Source organism: Onychomys torridus, chromosome 15, assembly GCF_903995425.1.
Source record: "Onychomys torridus chromosome 15, mOncTor1.1, whole genome shotgun sequence".
Taxonomy (NCBI): domain Eukaryota; kingdom Metazoa; phylum Chordata; class Mammalia; order Rodentia; family Cricetidae; genus Onychomys; species Onychomys torridus.
In genome coordinates, this window is record NC_050457.1 from 5,822,122 (window position 1) to 5,841,733 (window position 19,612).

The following is a 19,612-nucleotide window of genomic DNA, read 5'->3' on the forward strand; positions in this document are numbered from 1 at the left end:
TTATACTGAAACATTTTTTAAAAAGCATTAAAAAAACTTCCTCTTTGGGGATCTGTCTTGGTTTTTAAAATATTCATTGCTACTTTTACAATAGTAACAGTTCAAAATTTTTCTGAAAAAGAAAATGTTTAAAAACTCCTTTAGGACTTGAAAAAACTCTAGAATGATTAATATTCACAATAGATTTATGACAAATTAAGAATCTAACTTATACTACTGTGATGGCTAATCTTGATTGCCAACTTGACCAGACTGAAAGGTGACCTAGTCCCCTAGCAAAGTGTGCCTTTCAGGGTTTTTGTAAGGTCATTTTCAAGTCAGGGGACTTACTCTGGCTAGTCAGAGTGTAATTCATTGATATTTTCAAGTACTGAATGAAGATCTGGGAGGTGGCACCAAAGAGCGGGCTGCTGGTGGCATGCCTTTGAAGAGGACATTTGACCCTGGCCTTCTTGCTACTCTTTTTATACTCTGGTTGCCAGGAAGTGGCCATCTTTTCTCTCGCCCTTCCTTGATAGTCCTACTTTGTCATGGGCCTAAAAGCAACGGAGCCACCTGACTACAGACTGAAACCTCTAAAGTCATGAGCCAAAAGGAACCATCCCTTTCATGTTTCACTCATGTATTGTCAGTGACAGAAAGATCACACCACCATTAATGTGGACATTTACACACTAAAAAGAATGGTATTCATTAATGATTTATCCACTAGCATGTGACCTTCAATCAGATTTCTCACTTTCTCCATTTCTAGGTGATGTGCTACCCAACTGGGGTCTTTAGGATCTTATTTCTCTGTGTATAGGAATTATTGACTAGGGTTACATATTGAGTAGAACTGAACACACACACACACACACACACACACACACACACACACACGTACACACACACACACAAGGTCAATGAAACACTGCAAGTGATTGTACACATTTTGGAAACTGTAGACACATACAATGTTTGTTACATTGCTTCTGAAAGCATATGAAGTCCATCCTCATGAATGATACCTTTTTTTGCAGATCAGAGGTAAACTCCTTCAGTGAGCTTCCTTATACTGAATGTAACTTACCAAGGTCTTGGTGTCCTAGCCAGATCTTAGGACATAGATACTTACACTTAAAGTACATTGTTTTCTTTCTTAAAAGCAAGTTGTAAATTATTTTTAGGATGTGTTATATTTGATGCTAGGAACAGAATCTCCTAGGGCTTGACTGGGCTCAGAAATGGGTCATGAGACTCAGGATGTACCAAGGGTGACAGCGCTTTTGCACATTCACAGAAGGAGACATGAAGTAGCTTCCCCATGACTGCCTGCCTCTAATGTCATTTGTGGGGTTCATACATACCAGTTTTTAATGCAAATATCAAGTCATCAAACTCCTGGGACTCTTCATCTGCTATCAGGGACCCCTGGCCATATCCTCCAGAGGAAGGGAATGAGGCGCCATTCTGGGGACTTGTCTTCAAATCAGGGCTTGCCTGGTTGGTCTGTTGGAAGGATGCTCTCTCCCAGTCAGATGGCACCTTTTGGGTTGAGGAAAGAGCAGAAGGAAGTGACAATTGATAGCATGGATGTACACAGTCATTTGGAAGCCCAGTTTTGAAGTATATGACTGTATTTCATTAAAACTGTGAATGGCCTATTGAGTTGTTTTTATGGGCTTGCATGGTATAGTTGTTCTTCAGAAAAGCATGCCTCCCTCAAGTTAGTATAACCTGATTATTTAAAAGTTTCTCAGACTCACAGCAGATTGCTATGATGCCATGTATGGAGAGATAGAACTGTTTGTTTATTTATTTGTAAAATGTACGATAAGGAAATTCAGAAGAACACTCTAAATTCTTAATCTGAAATGTGTTTTAAATAGCATCAGTATATAAAGAACATATTGAATTAAAGGGAGTTTATTCAAATCCCTCTTTACTTTTGATTAAATGATTAAATGCTCAGAAAGAGTTCTGTCCTGAGATGATTAAATGTAGTCCTGTCTTTCTAGGTTACTGGCAAACCAGGTTGGTGGTAAATGAGCCCTTAATCCCTCTTTTCCTTGGCCTTCTCTGCTCTTGCTGGCTTTCCTACATTCTCTGCAGGCTCTCATTGACAGCTGGATCCAGGCCAATTCTGAGCCTCTGAGGAATGCAGACAGGCTTCATGCTATGCAGTTGAGCAACACCCCAGAGGGACACTGAAGCAGTGGCTCCAGCCCAGGAACCTGAGGGTCACAGCTGTTGCCCGATGTAGGGTTTGCAGAGATTTCAGGGACACTTCATACTGAGCAAAGTATACCAAGAACCTCAGAGATGAACTTGAGAGAAGGGGAAACCTCAGGGTGACCATCACTACGAATCCGGACATGGAGAACAGCACTGTTCTGCAGAATGGAACTTTTTCCAGGGACAGGAATATTTCATATCTAACTTCTCCAATACTGAAGCTTCTGGGCACATTTGTCCCTGGGATATTTACAGTGTGGCTGAGCGAATGACAAACTAGATCTGTAATGCTAGTTACTTTAATTCAGCCACATGTAGCTAAAAGATATTTCAACCAAGACAGGTCAGACCTAGACAGACGTTAAATTGGTAACCATTCAGCAAGACCGATGGATCATAAAAATATTCCTATTGGGTTTTTTTTTTTATCACTAACTATGATAAAATAGCTCAGTTAAAAAATATCTGGCATATAAAATGGTACTAAATTTAAATATATTTCAAAGTACTAAAGACATATCTCAACTTTTTTTCTTTCTACAAAACTTGGTTTGTTTATTTTTATGCTATGTGTATGAGTATTTTGCCGGCCTGTGTGTGTTACACCATGTGCCTGCCTGGTCCTTACAGAGGCCAGAAGAGAGCACTGGGTCCCTGGAACTGAAGTACAGATGATGTGAGCCACCAGGTAGGTGTGGGAATTAAACCAGGGTCCTCTGTAAGAGTAGCAACTGTTCTTAACTGCTGAGCCTTCTCTCTAGTTCTGGCATATCTCAGTTTTTAAAATCCTTCTTAAACTTACTCATTTTACAGCCAAAATACATTCTTTTTAATCTATACCTTTATTTTTCTCCTACCTATAGGCCCTGACAACCATTTATCTACTGTATGTTTATCCATTAAGAGTTGATAATTCTTTATAGTAATTTCTTTCATTCAAATCAAAAGGGCATACATAGTAATAGCAATGTAATCATTTGCTTCAATTTTAAAATGAAAGCACATCCTACATTGTCAGAGAAGACAAAAGGTATCTCTGAGCAAGTAGATTATCATCTATCTATCCATCCATCTACCCATCTATCTATCATCTATCTGTCTGTCTTAGTCTATTACATCTCTATTTAGCACCCATCATTATCTATTTATCTATCCATCTATCATCCTATCAATATTTCCTCTTCAATAAAGTGTTTCTTAATTTCACCCATATATATATATATATGTATATATATATACATATATATATATATATGTATAAATATAGATATAGATATTTAGGTAGCAAACACAAATTCTGTTTTCCTTGCTTCTTTCATTCATAAGAAATTGCAGCCAAGCACATCCAGGGCCTGCACAATTGTGAGGGCTGTGCATCACTGCCTTTTGTGGGACAGATGTATTCAGGTGTGCTTTATAGTCTGAACAGTGGCCCTTCCAATATGTTGCCAAAGACAGTGGAGGGCATGTGAGTCAGACTCAGGAAAACAAAATTACATGGACAGAATAATGTAGCCAGCAGCAGGAGGCAGATTTTGGAGAGGAAATCCTGCCTAGATTTTCCAGGAGTGCTACAAAAGCGCCCTCCAAGCCTTTGTTTTAGAGTGTTCGGTCGTATTCAAACTGAAGGGGTATCTGTTTGTTTTCTCCTTTGCTGGGACTGAAGAAGTGTGAGGGGGTGGGCAAATAAGAACAGCTGTGAGTGTGATTTTAGAAGAATGGTATTTTAAAAAAGCATTTCTTAGACAGGTTCGATTCCTGTCATATCAAATTAGAAGGTTTTGAAGGAAATGACACATTTTGCTTTGCTTTCTCAATAAAAACAGCTGGTCCATGTTGCTCACAGGATGGAAAGATAACTAGTTAAGACCCCTCAATGGCAGTGCAGAGAGGAAGGGGTTTGAAGTAAGCCAGCATCTGGTGTTTTATACTCTGCATCAAGTGAGGGCTTGTCAGTAGGTGACAGAGGGCATCAGGGTGGGGTGGGGACACACCTCTTCCATAGCGTTGATGAGGTTCTGGGTCGATTTGTGAATCTCTCCAGATGGAGGCATTCCACTCCCAGGAGTGAAGAAGGCTGTGCTGGGTCCTGGGTGGCCGTTCATCTCCACCGTGTAGCTGGCCTTCATAGGGCAACATGCTTGGTTGTGTAAAATGAAATAAACCACAAAAACATAAAGACCCTGTAAAAAGGAAAAATGCGTTAGTATGTCAAAGGAAGTCTGGCCAGAACAGCTGAAGCATAAAGACAGCCGATCGTCTTGAGCAGACTCCAATCTTACCCAAATCTAGGAGGGACTGCAGGCCAGCAGTCGGGCAAGAGGTCACTGCACATTCCAAGTCACAAAAAATGCTGCTTAGAAAGACTGGGCTCTCACCAGTCATTTTTTTTTTTTCTTAATATATTAAGTAGCTCTGAATGTAGCCTACTAACACATGAAATAAATTATAGAAATGTATTACTGAGCTGTATTCATCTTATTTTAGAAGCAACCATTTTTATTTATCTCCTTTAATGTGTATTTAGCTGACTGAGGTATTCCACTCACTTTGTGTGTGTCTGGAAAGAGCCAAACTTGACACCCTGTGTGCGTCTCACCTACTTATCTTACTTGGAACCAAATCACTGCATAGCGACTCTGGATTGCTTAAGATTTAGCATTCCACCTTCTCCATAAACGTTACACAAGAGCAACAAAGCTATCTTGTGCATTCTTCAAAAGCCGTTAGCCCTTTAAATTCCTTAGTAACACACTCAAACTCCTGAAAATTACTCTGCTTCCGTCACAAGAAGGGACACGCTTCTGTTTGTATTCTGTTCACTACACTCTTTTCTCGTCAGGATTTCCACACATGCTACTAAATGACTGCTCTCCAGAGCCTAGTGACTCTGACGGTTTCATTTAGACAGTGACATACCTTAAATTGTCTTTTGTATTTCTTGGTATTTAAAATTTTATTGCAAGGAAGAATCTCTGTTACTAAAAGTCTTAATCAATAAAGATAAAGATACTCAGCTAATTAAAGAAGAAATGGAATAACATAAAATATTTTCCAGAAATATAAATAAGTGTCAGCCATGTGTAAAATTTGTACTCACCACGGTTCTAACATTTATAGAGTATTGGAGCAATAGAAATTGTACAAACCCGAAACATCTGCATATTGGTATAAATAGCAAAGCGTTTCTTAGGAAACGCCACAGCCCAGCAGTCACAAGCAACTTTTTCCTTAAGGGAACTGGGGCCAGTATGCAATGCTACATGGGTCAGCATCTCATCTCTTGCTCTCTTGGAGGACAGTGAGAGTCAAGACTGATCTTCTACTGGTCTCCAGAACTAAGAGCATGTCTAAAAAGTTGTGGTGTGCACGATAAACATATTTTTAAACTAATTGCTGTAATCATCTTAGAAGAGCAAGCAGAAACATACTTTGAATCTAGTTCGTCAGTTCTTTGGGAGAGACATTAGTATTCTAAATTACGTAGGCTCAGTGAATTAGTTTCAAGCCTACATTAATAGAAACAAAATCTTCCTGAAAACAGTCATGCTCATCCAACATTTTTCTCACACAACTAACTTTTCACATGACTATGATCTAATTACATTGGCCACAGCAACAGAAAAACAGGAAAAAAAATTAGTGTCAGCCTTAAAAATGGTGCAAATGTTACTGATTTATCTCAGGGTCACTGTAAGTGCTGAGAAGCGACAGGTTAAGAGCTGGGTAAGCAAACACAGCCCTGCTTTAGAATCATCTCTCTAAGGACCCATCTGCTAAGCTGCACACCCTTTCTCCTGCTTGTTTTCATATCCAGTCTTTTGTGTGCCAGGAAACGCTCTGCCTGCTGAACATAACTGTGTTCAAAAACTGCCTTTTTTTTTTTTTTCCTTAAAAGCATGGAAGTGTACAGTAAATATTTTGAGACTTTTAGACGTGCCCTAGGAAACACAAACATGGTTGAAGTCAAAAGGAAAGGAAGTTTAAATGCAGATTATGTTTAAATGACTCTTGCTTGGTCTGGGCCAAGCTGTGCAAATATAGAAAAGGGGCCTCCATTATCCAAAGTACTCAGCTGTGGGATTCTGACCTCAGAGTAAAAACAAGTTCCCTTCCAAACACTGCATCTGAGCCCAGGTGCCCCGGCACAGTACTGTGTGAAGAAGCACTTTGAATAGCGCACCAGACTCTCAGTCTGCAGAATGTTTGCTGCTCACTGTGTGTGTTAGCAGGCACTGAGATGCAAGGATGGGACGTGCATGGTTCTTACCCTCCAACTGCTCACAAACAAAGCAATATCCTACACCACCAAGTATCAAGTTCATATGCACCAGTTCACAGGTACCTGTACTTCCTGTCATTTACAGGCGGTAAGTTTCCAGGGAAGCTAATTCTGTCTGTGAATTGTTGCTTTATTTTGGTGGTCCTATAGTCATGCAAATGCTTTTAAAAATCTTTAATTTATTTATAGTTGGATTGACTATAACATTAAGCTCCATTCTGTATTTCTTTTGATCTAGGAATTTAAACTTACTAGTCAATATTCAGTGAGCCACAAATGAAATCATATTGTTTAAAGGGTTATACATTCTCATAACTCTGTTTTTAAAGATTGATTTATTATTCATTTGTGCCTACATGAATTTATCTGCATTCCATGCATGTAGGAACCCAAGGAAGTAAAAAGAGGGTGTTGATCCCTTGGAACTGGGGTCACAGGGCTTTGTGAGTTGCCATGTGGGTGGTAGGGAGCAAACCCAGGTCTTCTGCAAGAGCAGGGGGTGTGCTTGACCACAGAGAGGAGTCCCCAGCATCCTACAAGAGCAGGGGGTGTGCTTGACCATGGAGAGGAGTCCTCAGCATCCTACAAGAGCAGGGGTGTGCTTGACCACAGAGAGGAGTCCCCAGCATCCTACAAGAGCAGGGGGTGTGCTTGACCACAGAGAGGAGTCCCCAGCATCCTACAAGAGCAGGGGGTGTGCTTGACCATGGAGAGGAGTCCTCAGCATCCTACAAGAGCAGGGGGTGTGCTTGACCATGGAGAGGAGTCCTCAGCATCCTACAAGAGCAGGGGGTGTGCTTGACCATGGAGAGGAGTCCCCAGCATCCTACAAGAGCAGGGGGTGTGCTTGACCATGGAGAGGAGTCCCCAGCATTCTCACATTAAAGAGGAAGAAAAGCCAATGGGAGGGATTTCTGCTGTCGGCCCCACCATTTCTGTTAGTCCCTCACTTCCAGTTCACAAGTTAGCAAGACATGGCTGGAAAGAACTGGCTAGAGCAGGCAGGTGGGAGGTGGCCTCTCTTCTGAGGCCTTTCTCGAACTTCTTCAAGGCTTTAAAGCTCCTGGCTGAACTCAGGACCTTCAGATTATGAGACTGATCTACATGAACAACCTGGATGACAGTGGGAGTAATGAAGGGCAAGGTTTGAGGGAAAGAAAGCTTAGGGGAGCAGGAGATCCCAGCCGGATCAAGAACAGAAAGGGAGAACGAGGAATGGTAGACCATGATAAATGAAGACCACATGAGAACAGGAATAGGCAGAGTGCTGGAGAGGTCCCTAAATATCCACAATAATACATCCTCTGTAGACTGCTGGCAATGGTCAAGAGAAAGCCTGATCTGACCTAGTCTGGTGATCAGATGGCTAAACACCCTAACGGTCGTGCTGGAACTCTCATCCAATAACTGATGGAAGTGGATGCAGAGATCCTCAGCCAGGCCCCAGGTGGAGCTCCAGGAGTCCAATTGTCGAGAAAGAGGAGGGTCTGCAAGAACATGAATTGTTGAATCCAAGATTGCAAAGAGCACAGGGACAAATAGCCAATCGAATGGAAGCACATGAATTATGAACCAACAGCTGTGGAGCCCCCAACTGGATCAGGCCCTCTGGATAAGTGAGAGAATTGAATAGCTTTATCTGTTTGGGAGGCACCCAGTCTGTGGGACCAGGATCTGTCCTTAGTGCATGAGCTGGCTGTTTGAAACCTTGGGCTTACACAGGGACACTTTGCTCAGTCTGGAAGGAGGTGACAGGACTTGCCTATACTGAATCCACCAGGTTTAAATGAATCCCCAGGGGTGCCTTGATCCTGGAGGACATGGGAATGGAGGAGAGGGGCTGGGGGAAAGGTGGGGGGGGGGGCGGGAGGGGGGAGGACAGGGGAACCCATGGCTGATGTATAAAATTTAAAACACATTAAAAAAAAAAAAAAAAAGCTCCTGGCTGAGGGACACCTCAGGTTTCTATGTGAAGTCTTGCCATTCACCTTCCTTCAGAGATTTGGATGGACAAGATAGCGCTGTCAGAATTAGTCTCTCTCTCTCTCTCTCTCTCTCTCTCTTCCAGACAGGGTTCCTCTGTGTAGCTTTGGCGCCTTTCCTGGAACTCACTCTATAGCCCAGGCTGGCCTCAAACTCACAGAGAACTGCATGTCTCTGCCTCCACCATTAAAGGCATGTGCCACCACTGCCAGCAGAATTAGGCTCTCTTAAACTCATACTTTTAGGATATTAAAGAAATCTCTTCAACTGCAAGTTCTTAGAAAGTAAGAGGCGATATTAATTTCTCTGCTGTGTCTTATTTGTTTATAATAGTCATTCTCAACCTTCCTAATGCTGTGACCCTTTAATATAGCTCCTCATATTATGGTGACCCCAACCACAAAATTCTGTCATTGCTACTTCATAACTGTTAATTTTGCTACTGTTATGAATCATAATGTAAATATCTGATATGCAGGATATCTGATATATGACCCCTGGGAAAGGGTCACTCAACCCCTAAAGGGGTCATGACTCACAAGTTTATACTTTATACTATGGTTTATACTATGGTCTCTGACTTGAAGGAGGAACTTAAGAAACAGTTGATAAATCAGAGCCCACAGTTTTGAACTGTCATCAGTGGGAGAGAATGGGAAGAAGTGAGGACAGAGGTGGGCCTGGGGTATGTGTTAGGTTCAGTCCTCCGATATTTTGTAACTAAAGCTGGACCATTCAGTCGTGGCTTGGTAAAACTCTTCAAGCCCTGTGCAGAGCCATCTTCCCAGGAGAAGGAGCACACGGTCAGGACGGGGTGGGGGTCTTGGGAGCTCACTGCTTTGTGCTAGGCCACCTGCCTCTGGCCCTTCTGCTGCGATTGGTTTGCAGTTTGCTACTAATGTACATTCCTGGGGTTACTTTTCTTAAAGGCCTTCTGCTGTGCGTCTCCCCTTGGCAAACACAGAAATCCCTTCTTTCCGGCCTAGGACTTCTCTAAGGCTCAGAGCAGCTACATTCTGAATCACCTGCCCCAAAAAAGGTAGACTTCGGGCCAATGGCGAAGGGGGTTCCTGCATTTACATAAGTAGCAATCTTATCTTTAATTTCTTCCTTTTGAAGCTCTTACTTTTTACATTGAAAATGGATTTTGTTAGTGTTTATACTTTACATAAGACAAAGAAAGAAACATGTGAGTTTTTCCATTCTGAGGACTGTTGATGGTCAGTGCGACTGAAACTTAGACATCTAGAGGCGACTACAAACACTCCTCACAGCACTACCCACTATGCACTGCGTTTCCATCAACTTCCGCTACATGCCGTCTAGTTTAAGGGACTTTCAGTTCAGAACTAGTGCGATGAAGAAGAAGTCAGCTAACTTCAGGCATGTCTATGGCTCAGGTCAACTGCAGGCCTTCACTTTCCCGGTCTACACAAACGTTTGTCCTAAACTAACCGATTCCTGGGGACAAGAGTTTGAAAAGGAGGCAGATAATAATGCTCTTCCTTTTATCTCAAAAAAAATTCTATCTGTAATTTGGGGGGCACATTCCTCTGCGTGTCATGGATGGAGAACCATTGGGACAGCTTTCTCACTATGATAAATATTCATGAGTCACCTTTTCTCCAAGTGAGAAACCACTAGTTTTTCCTCTCAGGTGCTAGTTAGCTCTGTGCTGAGTCTCTTCCACTTCCATTGTCTTGCTGTCAGGTCTCAAAGCTCAGAGCACACACCAATCAGGAAGCTACTTACCAGGAGCAAGTCATGAGAGGAAATACAAATTAAGTTTTTTGTTTGGTTTTGTTTTTTGTTTTTTTGTCTTTTGTTTTGGTTTTTCGAGACAGGTTTTCTCTGTGTAGCTTTGCGTCCTTCCTGGACCTTGCTCTGTAAACCAGGCTGGCCTCGAACTCATGGAGATCCGCCTGGCTCTGCCTCCTGAGTGCTGGGATTAAAAGGCGTGTGCCACCACTGCCCGGCAAATTAAGTTTTCTTAAAGTCACAAGAACGCGAACTGCGGAGGCCACAGACCCCACGAGTCCTAAGTTGGAATGGTTTCTAAAACACAAATCAAGCTGGGTGGTAGGAGGGAGGGCAGAGAACAGTGGAGTTGGCTGAGCAGAGCTGCGATGGAACTCACAGACACGAAAAAAGGTTGGCATCTGAGAACAAAATGAAAGCTTTAACTGTAAAAGGGAGGGAAGAAGGGGAATGAGCTGTAAAGGAGGGACTGTTTCATTTTCTCCAGGGATGAGTTCCTTCATAGGTTCTCCAATCGCACTGGTCATCTCTAAACACATCCACACGTGAGCACCACCAAAGGGACTTAGCCCGTCGTATTTCTAAATGCCTCTATCTCTAGATATGGAGAAATAATTGAGACGAACGATGAATTTGAGATGGGAGAAGTCCTGGAGGAGGTGGAGTAGGGAGAAGGAGGGGAGAAATGATGCAAATATAGTACTGCGGGATAAAATTCTCAAAGCGTCATCTCGTAGAAGCCTGCTCCTTACTAAGGAGAAACAAAGGGAGTGGCCCTGAAGGGAGGAGACGTGGGGAGGAAGTGGGAGGAGTAGAGGGAGGGGAAACTGCAATCAAGATAGATTGTATGAGAAAAGAACTATTTTTAATAAATGAAAAAAAATTTTAAATGCAAAATCCCCAATTGTACTGTGACCATTGAAATGTTAGTATTTTTAATTAACAGTTATTAGCTCTACAAATCCTCAGTTTCCCTGTGACACTTCCACATCTGCCTATGCTTTACTTCTTCTTGTCCCTTCTATGCTCTCCTGCCTGCTCCCCCACCCACCCCTCTCTTTTTCCTTGTCCTGGAGAGCCATATAAATAATTTTTAAGCAATTTTAAGATTTTTATTTATCTTGTGTTTATGAGGTACATTTTGTCTGCAAATATAACTGTATACCATCAGCAGCCAGAGGAGAATGTTCAGTCCCCTGGGACTGGAGTTACAGATGGGTGTGAGGAATTGAACCCAGGTCTTCTGGAAGAACAGCTAGTGCTCTTAATCACTGTTCTTCATTATTAAGTCATCACCCTAGTTGGTGAACTGTTTAGGAAGGATTAGGAGGTGTGGACTTTTTGGAGAAGGTGTGTAACTGGGGGTGGGCTTTCATGTTTCCAAAGCCCAGCAAAGCCCAGCAAAGCCCAGCAAAGCCCAGCAAAGCCCAGCAAAGCCCAGCAAAGCCCAGCAAAGCCCAGCAAAGCCCAGCAAAGCCCAGGCTCTCTCTGTCTCTGTGCCTGCTGCCTACAGATCAGAATGTGAGCTTTCAGCACCTTGCCTGCCTGCTACCTCACTCCCACCACAACGACGATGGCTAACCCTCTGAAACTGTAAGCAAGCCCCCCAACTAAATGCTTTCTTTGGTTAGCTACCTTGGTTATGGTGTCTCTTCAGAGCAATGTAACAGTAACTAAGGTCGACAGAGTCTTACTAAGACGTCTAGGCTGGCCGGAATATTGCTATGTAGCCCAGGCTGGCCTTAAACGTGAAGCCCTCCTGTTTCAGCCTCGAAAGTGTTATGATGACTGTCATGAGCTCAGCCTGAATCTTTTAAATGGAGTTTCCATCATCATTCTTCAAGTTGCCCCTATGATAACAAGGTTAGTGTGCAGGGTCCCACTTAGTGATTCAGTGAAGTGAACAGACAGCAGTGGGTGACCTGAGAAGAGTGTCATGATGAAGACCAGTCGGGAAAACTGAATGGCCTGGTGCCAGTGGAGACGAGACGGGATTTCAGCTGATAGCAGAAGCAAACTAAATTTCTTGCATGTCTGAAGTGAAGAGATCTAACATATTTTACGTGCTGGACTGGAAGAGAGGAGAGTAAGCAAGGTTAGAGGCCTCTGTGTGGTAGGGGCGCCCGAGCCACATGAGTTCATGAGGTTTGTGAAGAGTTTGTTCTTGTTGTTTTGCTTTTGGAAAGCACTCCACAGAGAAAAGAGCTAAGAACTCAGGACTGAAGAGCTAGAGAACATCGCAGGAAGAATAACCTGACATAAACAAGGGACACCTAAGTGGTGGAGCAAGTCAGAATGGAAGACAGCCAGCCACGACTGTATGGAAGCAAAGAAGATCCTGGTCCACAGGCATGATGCACTTTGTGTTGTCCAAAACAGACGTCAAGGAGAAAGTGAATGAAGGCATCTTTTCACATGCAACTGATACCGCTGGGCAGAATACAGTGACCACAGACAGGCTGAGGATGAGAGGCTAAAATATGTAATATGCTATGGTGCTGATAAGAAGGTATCTATTGTTAGGAGCGCAGCCTGACTCACGATCATAGATCCTTCAGTGTGATACCTGAGGGGCACTTGTGGGATTTTCACGCCTGTCGACACTATCAGCTTCTGTCATTCCTTTGCTTATTCAGTGAAAGATTGTACCGCCGATGGAATCAGGCTCTCCACTTGAAGGGAAACACTGAGAGCATGATGTGCATCCTCAGTCCTCTGTATTGCAAGAGCATTCTAGGCATGTCTTCCCAGAAACTTTACCCCTTCTCTGCTGGAAATGTACCTATGGAAATGCTCAGTATGGTATTCATGACTGATTTCCACCGCAGAAGCTGCTGCAGTCAGAAAGTGTGCTAAAGACATGTGCCCTGGGCTTCTAAATCCTTTCTATTGCTTTGTAAAGGAAAAGAACCATATAAATGAGCTTTTGAGAAATGATGGATTTCATGACAGTGTGGTTAATTAAATACCAAAGACAACTTAAGGCTTTGGTTTTTTAACATTCCAGTATAAATCAGTTGGAACACAGTGACAAACTCCAGAAAGCCACTAGCACAGGGTGGCTGCCATAGCAGGTGTGGACAGCCCGAGGAGACAGCTGAAAAGTTCCACCAGCAGATAAACATTCCTTAAGCTAAAACCCTGGAGATCCATACTTACTGATTTGAGATACCATACACAGGACACATAAATAAGAACTCCCAATTAATAACCAGGATATTATATTATGGGGTGTTATCTGTTAAAAATCTTAATCAGCTGACATCCAATAAAGAAGAAATTGTTTAATAGGGACAAATGACTTGATGTCATTTTTCCCAATTTTCTTATCAGCGAAACAGGGATTCTGTGGATGCCTTATGGAATCATTACTAGCAAAACTTGAATAATCCATAAGTATTTTCATTAAAATTATAAAGAATTTGAGGCAAACTAAGTTTATGTTTATTGACAAAAAGGAAAGAGGAAAAAAATACAGAGACCAAAAGATATTTTAACAGTAAATTTTAACACTCAGAAGTCCACACTCAATCTTAAATATAAAATTCCTTAAACTACATTCTGGTTAATTTAATTTAATTAATTAAATTTAATTTAATCCAAAAACCTGTTAATTGTATGAGGACATCTTTTTTGTGTACAAGCATTAAAAACAAAGTCAGGCAGAAGGATGGAATTTAGCTGAGCAATTACTAGGGTGACCTTGCATTCTACTTTGCCTGTGGCCATTCTGGTTTGCTTCTGATTCCTGGGCTAGTGTGATAAGTCAGCATCTTTCTTTACTGCCCCCCTCGTCGCCAGCCCCCGAGACAGACAGACAGACAGACAGATAGACACACACACACACACACACACACACACACACACACACACACTCATTGAGTGATCACCTTTCATACAACTCTCATGACAGTGATCTGCATGGAAGACTAGCAATTGCTCACCAAAGGCTCAGCGTTATCCATACTATCTTAGTTTATGCAGAACAGCTGTCAATTACCCCCACTTTGAACAAAATCCACATTAAAGCCAGCTTCTTTTTACATAGAAATGACCCGCAACTGAAATTCTCTATTCTCAGTCTTGATTCAGTCACAAGTCAACAAGAGATAGCTGACTGCCCATCCGGCAGACTTTGGTAAGCAGTGGATGTGCTCGCCAGTTTCATGTTAACTTGACACAAGCTTTAAAAAAAAAAATGAGGGCGACTGTAGGAGTTTGCTGACAGAGATTTTGGAGTCATCTTCATATCATCTGGGAATAATGAGACTTTAACTTCCTTTGTATCCCCTTGATTTCCTTTAGTTGTCTTATTGCTCTAGCTAGAACTTGAAATACTGTATTGAATCAGATTCAAACTTGTCTTGTTACTGATTTTAGTGGAATTGCTTTGTTTCTCTCCATTTAATTTGATGTTGTCAATTGGCTTGCTGTAGATTGCTTTTATTATGTTTAGGTATGTCCCTTGTATCCCTGATCCTTCCAAGACTTTTATCATGAAGGGGTGTTGGATTTTGCCAAAGGCTTTTTCAACATCTAGCAAGATGATCATGTGTGTTTTTTTTTTCTTTCATTTTGTTTATATGGTGGGTTACATTGACAGATTTCTATGTTGAACCATCCCTACATCTCTGGGATGAAGCCTACTTGGTCATGGTGGATGATCTTTTTGATGTGTTCTTGGATTCAGTTTGCCTGTATTTTATTGAGTATTTTTTGCATCAATATTCATGAGTGAAATGGGTCTGTACTTCTTTTTTTGTTAAGTCTTTGTGTGGTTTGGGTATCAGGGTGATTGTGGCCTCACAGAAAGAATTTGGTAATGTTCCTTCTGTTTCTATCGTGTGGAATGATTTGAAGTGTATTAGTATTACTTCTTCTTTAAATGTCTGGTAGAATTCTATGTTAAATATGTCTTGCCCTGGGCTTTTTTTTTTTTTTTTTTTTTTTTAGTTGAGAGACTTTTGATGATCACTGATTCTATTTCCTTAGGGGTTACTGGTCCATTTAAATTGTTTATCTGATCTTGATTTAACTTTGGTAAGTGGTATCTATCCAGAAATTTGTTTATTTCTTTTAGATTTTCCAATTTTATGGAGTACAGGATTTTGAATTATGACCTAATGATTAAGTGACTCCAAAAACTCTACCAGGAAACTCCTACAGCTTATAAACACCGTTAGTCAAGTGGCTGGCTACAATATTATTTCAAAAAAACAGCAGCCCTCCTATATAAAAACAATAAACAGGCTGAGAAATAAATCAGAGAATCTATACCCTTTACAACAGCCTCAAATAATATAAAATATCTTGGGGTAACTCTAACCAAGCAAGTGAAAGACCTGTATAAAGGAAAGTCAGGTCTTTGAAGAAAGAAATTGAAGCAGATATCAGAAGATGAAAAGATCTGCTATGCTTATGGATTGATAGGACTGGCATAGTAAAATTGGCCACCTTACCAAAAGCAATCTACAGATTCAATGCAATCTCCATTAAAATCCCAACACAATTCTTTATAGACCTTGAAAGTATAAAATTCAACTTCATATGGAAAAACAGAAAGTCCAGGATAGCTAAAATAATTCTGTACAATAAAAGAACTTCCAGAGGTATCACCATCTCTGATTTCAAGCTCTAATACAGAGCTATAGTCATAAAAAATGCATGGTACTAGAATAAAAACAGACAGATGATCAATAGAACTGAATCCAAGATGCAGACATAAATCCACATACCTATAGACACATGATTTTTAAGACGAAGCCAAAGTTATACAACAGAAAAAAGAAAGAATCTTTAACAAATGGTGCTGGTATAATTGGATGTTGGCATGTAGAAGAACACAAATCGATCCATATCTATTGTCATGCACAAAACTTAGATTCAAGTGGATCAAAGACCTTAATATAAATCCAGATATACTAAACCTGATAGAAGAAAAAGTGGGGAATAATATTGAGTGCATTGACACAGGAGGCAACTTCCTGAACTGAACACCAATAACATAGGCACTAAGATTGACAATTAATAAATTGAACCTCATGAAATTGAAGTTTCTGTAAGGCAAAAGACACCATCAATAGAACAAAGCAGCAACCTACAGAATGAGAAAAGATCTTCACCAACCCCACATCTGACAGAGGGGTGATTTCCAAAATATATAAAGAACTTAAGAAACTAGATATCAGCAAACCAAATAATCCAATCTAAAAAAAATGGACTATAGATCTAAACAGAGAATTCTCAACAAAAGAACCTCAAATGGCTGAGAAACACTTAAGGAGATGTTCAACATCCTTAGCTATCAGAGAAAGGCAAATAAAAACACTGTGATATTCTATCTTACACCTCTCAGAATGGCTAAGATAAAAAACACAAGCAACATTTTATGATGGAGAGGATGTAGAGCAAGGGGAACACTCCTCCACTGCAAAGCCTCATAGGGCAGCATAGCATGTTGGTTAACAGCAGACCCATGTACCATATAGGAAAAATTAATTAGCTAGGGACATCTTAGATGTCTTAGTTTGCACATGTTCTAAGAATGAAATCTGATGACCTAGCCTCACATCATGTATATACCCATTGTTGAGTGGCACAGATTGTGTTTTTAAGCCCACTCCTTAGCTCTTTTATGCTGACTATAGTTTTCCTTCATATATCCTGGTTTTAATTAAAAATGTCTTGTTTTGTTTCTTCTCACATTAAAGGTTGTCACCTTTATAATAACAATCCTCCAGCAACTTAAAAGAAAACACTTGTTTCCCAGTGAATCCTGGCTGTCCAGCTTGCTTGAGACTGCACCATGCATGAGATGACAGTTCTCAGGCTGTTAAGTGAACAGGATGGCCCAAGGGAGTTTATTTACAGGGTGGAAGGGACTCAGCTGGAAGTGGTGGGAGGGCAGAGAAGAGGCATTTGAACTTAGAGTAGGCTAGCTCTTTGTAAGGGTCCAATGGGCCTTTCATGAGTCTTAGCACTCATTTTTAGTATTAGTTCATTTGTGGAGTGCTTTGGAACCGGAGAGAAAGCATGTGTAGCTGTCTTCAAGCAGATACTAACTCAGTGAGAGAAAGACAAAAATAACTTGATTATAGCATAAAGCTGTGACGAAATTAAATATCGTATTGCCAGAACTCAGAGTTGGGGCCCAACCCAGAAGACCACTGTGAAAAAGCCTGACACAGGGGCAGGAAGAAAGGACAATAGGAAATGGCTTTCGAGAAAACCAGACTGTCAGTTCCCAAAGAAACTTGGGACAAATCTCACTCAGTGCCTGAGGCTCCTCCTAGCACTTCTCACCTGCCCCCTACCCCAAAGCCCCTCAGTTCAGGGCTTGGGCTTCCCTTCCTCTACCCTCTGATCCCTACATAACTCAGACATTTTGGCTATGCACTCTTTTGGTCCACTCTTGGCCTCTTGGTCTGAGGCTCCTCTTTTGGTCTGCTTGCCCATCCTCTCTTCCTCTCTCACTCCCCCCACCAACACCATGGCCCAGTTCAGTCTGGCCTTTTCCATATGTCTCTGCTGTGCTTTCCCTCATATTTACAATAAAACCTTCTCCTCAGCCATACCTAGAGTGGTCATGTCCTCCTTTTTCATTCACAGACATGTTTACTTTCCTCTTATTCTTGAGTGCAAAGACAGTTCAGTATGGATGGAACTGGGCAGAAATTAAATGTAGGAAAGATAGATAAAGCGGAATAGATAAGGCAAGGGGCAGTGAAACAAGATGGGCTCAAATGCAGTGGAAAGGCTGGGGAAAGGTAAGCTTCAGAAGCAAAGAGGTGAGGTTGGCCTGGATTAAGGATAACACAGTGTTGAAGGTAGGACATTTAAGGACAAATTCATGGATAGGGAGAAGGAAACTTACAAGATAAGGAGACTAAAGGATACAGATAAGTCTTATTTTGTCCCTGTCAGGTTTGAACTGTCTTCAGTGTAACATCCAGCAAGGATTCAGAGCTATGCACAGATCTGGACCAGTCAGATATTAGGGATGGTAAATCTGGGGTAGATTGTCATAAGCAGAGAATTGAATCCCCCAAACAAAAACAGCATCTCTACAGGGATAGAAAAATATAAGTTATCTTGAGTTCTTAGACATTCTTAAGAGAGGAGTCAAAAGTTAGGTCTAAAGTAATATAATTTCTGATTTTGAAAATGAGCATTGCCTAATATAGGGAAGAGAGTAGTATTTTGCATGTTAAACAGTCTCCTAAAGTATGTTCTATTTATCTCTGACTAACATCTCTCCAAACTCCCGCTCCCTAAGAACCCTAGTCCTGGTGACACCTCTGTACTTTCTGTATGATCAACTTTATAGATTCTACATTAATGAGATCATGTTACTTATTTTCTGTGTCTGCCTTATTTAATATAATGACCTCCAGCCCCTTCAATGTTGCTGCAAATGACAAGGTTTCATATATGCTATTATATATATTTGCCACATGCCACATTTCACTTTTAAAGCTGTTTTATTGGCATGCATTAATTATGTATTATAATGGATTTATTGTCATATTTTAACAATGTATATAACAAATGTATATAATGTATTTAGATCATAGTCACTCCCCATTATCCTCTAATGCACCCATATCCACTGCTTCTATTTCTCCTTTCCAATAGCCCCCTTCCACTTCCATGTCTTTTTTGTGTATTATCAAATGAGTTTCTTTAGATTTGCTTGAACTTGGGTGAGAGCTTGTTCACAGGAGCATGGGCACTTTACCAGTAGCTACACCACTGAAGAAAATGTCTCTCCCTCTACCTGCGCATATAAGGGGGGCACGAGCCCCTTCCCTTTCTTGATAAGTGGTTGACTTGCGCAGTGTTACCTATATTTCCTTTATCTGTTCATCAGCTCATAGACACTTGTGTTGTTTCCATTTCTGGGCTATTATGAATCATGTTGAAATTGACATGGGAATCCAGATGTTCTATATTTTTACTTCATTTTATTTGCTTGTATGCAGTTTGGGGACCATGTGGTAGTTTTGTTTTCTGAGGAGCCCCCGTAACTGTGCTCCACGATGGCTGTACTAGTTTATACTCACATCAGCATTCTGCAAGGCACTCCCCTTTCAACACATCCTCATGAGTATGTATTATCTGCAGTATGGATAGTAACTTTTCTTGCTGAGTGAGGCTTTCATTTCCATTTCTTGAATCACTGGGGATGTTGAACATTCATAGACCTGTTGGTCATTTGTGTATCTTTTGAGAAATGTCTATTGTTTTCAACCAGATTGTTGTTATTATTACTGTTATTCTTGCTATCTTGTTATTGCAGTGTGTGAGTTCATATATGTTTTAGATAACAATGTCTTTTCAAATATGCACTTGGCAAATATCTTCTATATCTCT

General features: G+C 41.1%; 1 protein-coding gene across 1 annotated transcript in view; it reads right to left on the reverse strand.

Annotated features, from left to right (window-relative positions):
- Adgrv1 (adhesion G protein-coupled receptor V1) overlaps positions 1-19,612 on the reverse strand; it is a 506,561-nt gene that overhangs the window by 7,632 nt on the left and 479,317 nt on the right. Inside the window, exons 89-90 of the mRNA XM_036207476.1 lie at positions 4,212-4,400; positions 1,350-1,527 (exon numbers count right to left, since the gene is read on the reverse strand). Of these exons, the coding sequence (XP_036063369.1) occupies positions 1,350-1,527; positions 4,212-4,400 (367 nt within the window). The remainder of the gene's footprint in view (positions 1-1,349; positions 1,528-4,211; positions 4,401-19,612) is intronic.